A 3,127-nucleotide genomic window follows, 5' to 3' on the forward strand; every position below is an offset into this window, starting at 1 on the left:
TGAGCCAGGTCAGCACAAATACATGCCATGGCGTTCGATTGAGAAAAAAAACGACGAAAGAACACAACGCGATGCTTGTTTCGCCTCCAAACAAGCAACCGTGGAGAAACGCACCGCATTTGGTTGGCCCCTAAAACCAGCGGGCAACGAACGCTTTACAGAAGCAACACTGCGCATCGCTGTGGTGGCAGGCAACACGTGCCGCTCGTTAGCCGTAAAATGGCAAGAATGTGCTTGCGGCCCTTCGTTTTTATAGTTATTTTAAAACGTATGGTCTTTTTTGGTGTAATGCGTGCCTTACGCAAACAACTTCATTATTACCCTCGTTATCAGGTGAGCAGCGTGTTTCTGCTTTGAAGCTCGTTCTTGACTTGACCAAGCAAGACAGCCTGAGCATCTATGAAACGCGAAGGCTGACTTGGGCGTTTTGAAGTCCGCTGCTTGCTTCGCGCCGACTTGCTCAAGTTAAGTTGAAGTCGCGAGCCAAGTAACATCTCTGCATTCGGGGGTAAGAGCACTTGAGAAGCAGCCGCCATCATTGTTTACAATATAAACATAAAGCTGGCGACAATGATGATGATGATGATGGCTTGCCGAAACATCTGCTCGTTATCGCAGACTACATACGTAGGCAAATCCCTGATCCTCATGGAGTTTCGTTCGTTGGCTTGGTTCCGTGCTTGGCTTTGGCGGCTTTGCGCACACATGGTCGCGTGAGTGGAGCTATTTGTGGAGAGTCTGCTTGGTCGCTTGGTGCAACGTGAATCGTGCGTTGCGATTGCTTCATCCGATTTCGCTGCCTGCGAAGATGCTGCCCCAAACGAAAAAGCGGAAGTTCATCACGCTGGAAGATAAGGCTGCAATCATCAGCGAGGTAGAAAAGGGCACAAAAAAATGGACATTGCCGAAGGATTCGGCGTTGCTTGCAGCTCGTTGTCCACGATTCTCAAAAACAAGGCCTCCATTCTTGGTGAACTTCAAAACGGCACGAGTGCAAGAAACAAAACCGTGATGACTGCAGCATTCCCGTACATGGACAAGGCGGTGTTTGTGTGGTTTTGTGAACAGCGTGCCAACAAGGTGCCTTTATCTGGCAGGATCCTGCAACAGAAGGTGCTGGACTTCGCTTGTATGCTCAGCCACGACAACTTTAAGGCGAGTCCCGGCTGGCTGAGCCATTTCAAAGCTCGCCACACCATCGTGGCCAAAGTCATCTCCGGGAAGGCAGCAGCCGTCAACTCGGTGACAACGTCGTCGTGGCTGCTGAGCAACAAAGAACTGCTCAGCCAGTACAAGCCCTCGGACATATATAATGCCAATGAAACGGCACTGTTTTATGAAATGCTGCCATCCAAGACCTTGAACTTTAAAAGCCAGAAGTGCCACGGTGGCAAGCACAGCAAGCGGTGCGTGACGATTTTATTGTGGGCCAACATGGATGGCACAGATAAACGACCACTGCTTGTTTTTGGCAGGAGCAAGAAGCCCCGCTGTTTCAAGGGGAATCGCAGGCTGCCAGTAAGCTACATTGGGAACTTCATGTCATGGGTGATGCGAACTATTTTTAGCAGCTGGCTCCAGTTCTTCGATGCGGACATGCGGAAGGCAAACAGGTCCGTCTGCCTTCTTCTCGACAACTGTAGCGCCCATCACGTCGACGTGCATTTCGGAAATGTGTGCCTGGTGTTCTTTCCACCAAAGTGCACTTCGGTGCTGCTGCCCTTCGATCAGGGTGGTATTCCAGCGTGAAAAGCACTTACAGAGAGGGGTTGATTCAGCGTTTGTTGCTAAATATACAGATGAAGCGCCCCACCGACGTGGACATGTTCATGGCACTAGAAATGATCCCCGCCGCATGGATTGCGACAAATCCAGCCGTGACAATGAATGCTGCACACACGCCGGCCTTGTCACTCCGCAGGCATCATGCACTGATCCAGCGGAACCAGAAGAAGGTTCACCTGTAGGCCCACTTGATGACGGTACTGGTAACAGCGCAGTGCCGCCGTCACTGACCAGTGCATCGGACGAACTTTGTGTCGTGGCAAATGAGATTCCCGATGGCCTCAGCGTCCATGAGTTCGTTTTGCGCGAACGAAGGCGTCGTCATGCACGAGGAAGTGACTGATGAAGCCATCGTCAGTAGCGTGTGCGAGGCTGCTGATCCCAATAAGCAATGACCGGAGCAGCCAGAGAAAACAACAAGCCCGCAGGATGTGCTGAATGCCTTCTACACAATTCGCTCGTTTTTCGGCGAGCACGATGACGACATGGCGATTTACCATTTCTTACAGTGTGAGTCGAGAGGCATGAAACTGCTGCTTAGTAAGGCCCGCCAAAGTAAACCTACTGCTTTTTGGAAATAAAATGTGTTTCTTTTATGAATTCCATGTCTTTTCTGCAGCATTCTCACCCCAACTCAATTCCCGCGGGAGCGAAATTTTGTGCTTTCGCCGCCGATTTCGTTATTGCGGGTTTCAACTGTATTAGGTTGTTTGAACCTTGTGAATGTAACCGGATGTTGTGCTTTTTAGTGGCCGGCTGTATATGTTTGTAGGTGGCCAGTCCAGGCCACAAGGGTTAGACGTCCTAGACTTTGCTTCCAGTTTTGCGTGAACAAAATGTCTTTTAAATTAGCATTGCATCTGTAGGCGGCCTTAGGCGGTTTGGGAAAGATATACTAAGTTTCTGGTTGGTTATTAGAACTGGATAATATTTTGTGAGGATGTTGTTGATTTTAGAAAGTGCATTATAAAACTTTGTATTGAGGAGAGGCGTTATTGTTGTGATTTTAAAGTGTGGTTTGAGTGCTTCATTGCGGTCCAGTTCCAGTGCATCAGTATATGCTTTGTCATGGAATGTATTAGGATGGTTTTTGTCTGATAGTGTTCCTTTTAGGACGGTAAGTCTATTATTGTGATCCTCATTTTTTATGCATAGGCGACGTACCGTATTGACTCGATTCTACCGCACCCTCGATTGTAATGCGCACCCGGTTTCCATGACAAAAAAAAACTAATACATCGATTACAATGCGCCACTATTTTTCTCGTTGGCCCGCACGATCAGACCACTCAAAAAAACGACTCCTTTCGGGAGCGTCTTCCATTTAAATATGAGGTACGGG

The 3,127-nt window shown here is 48.7% G+C and overlaps 1 protein-coding gene across 1 annotated transcript; it reads left to right on the top strand.

The window, feature by feature from the left end:
• The first annotated feature begins 894 nt into the window (after positions 1-894).
• On the top strand, positions 895-1,749 carry LOC119173805 (tigger transposable element-derived protein 6). The gene has a single exon (XM_075894526.1). It carries the CDS (start codon positions 895-897, stop codon positions 1,747-1,749), a length of 855 nt encoding a protein of 284 aa, XP_075750641.1.
• The last annotated feature ends 1,378 nt before the right edge of the window (positions 1,750-3,127 follow it).

The sequence above is a fragment of the Rhipicephalus microplus genome, chromosome 5, assembly GCF_043290135.1.
Source record: "Rhipicephalus microplus isolate Deutch F79 chromosome 5, USDA_Rmic, whole genome shotgun sequence".
Taxonomy (NCBI): domain Eukaryota; kingdom Metazoa; phylum Arthropoda; class Arachnida; order Ixodida; family Ixodidae; genus Rhipicephalus; species Rhipicephalus microplus.

Coding starts and splice junctions, on each gene's coding strand:
- LOC119173805 (XM_075894526.1), top strand. CDS start 895: ATGGACATTGCCGAAGGATTCGGCGTTGCTTGCAGCTCGTTGTCCACG.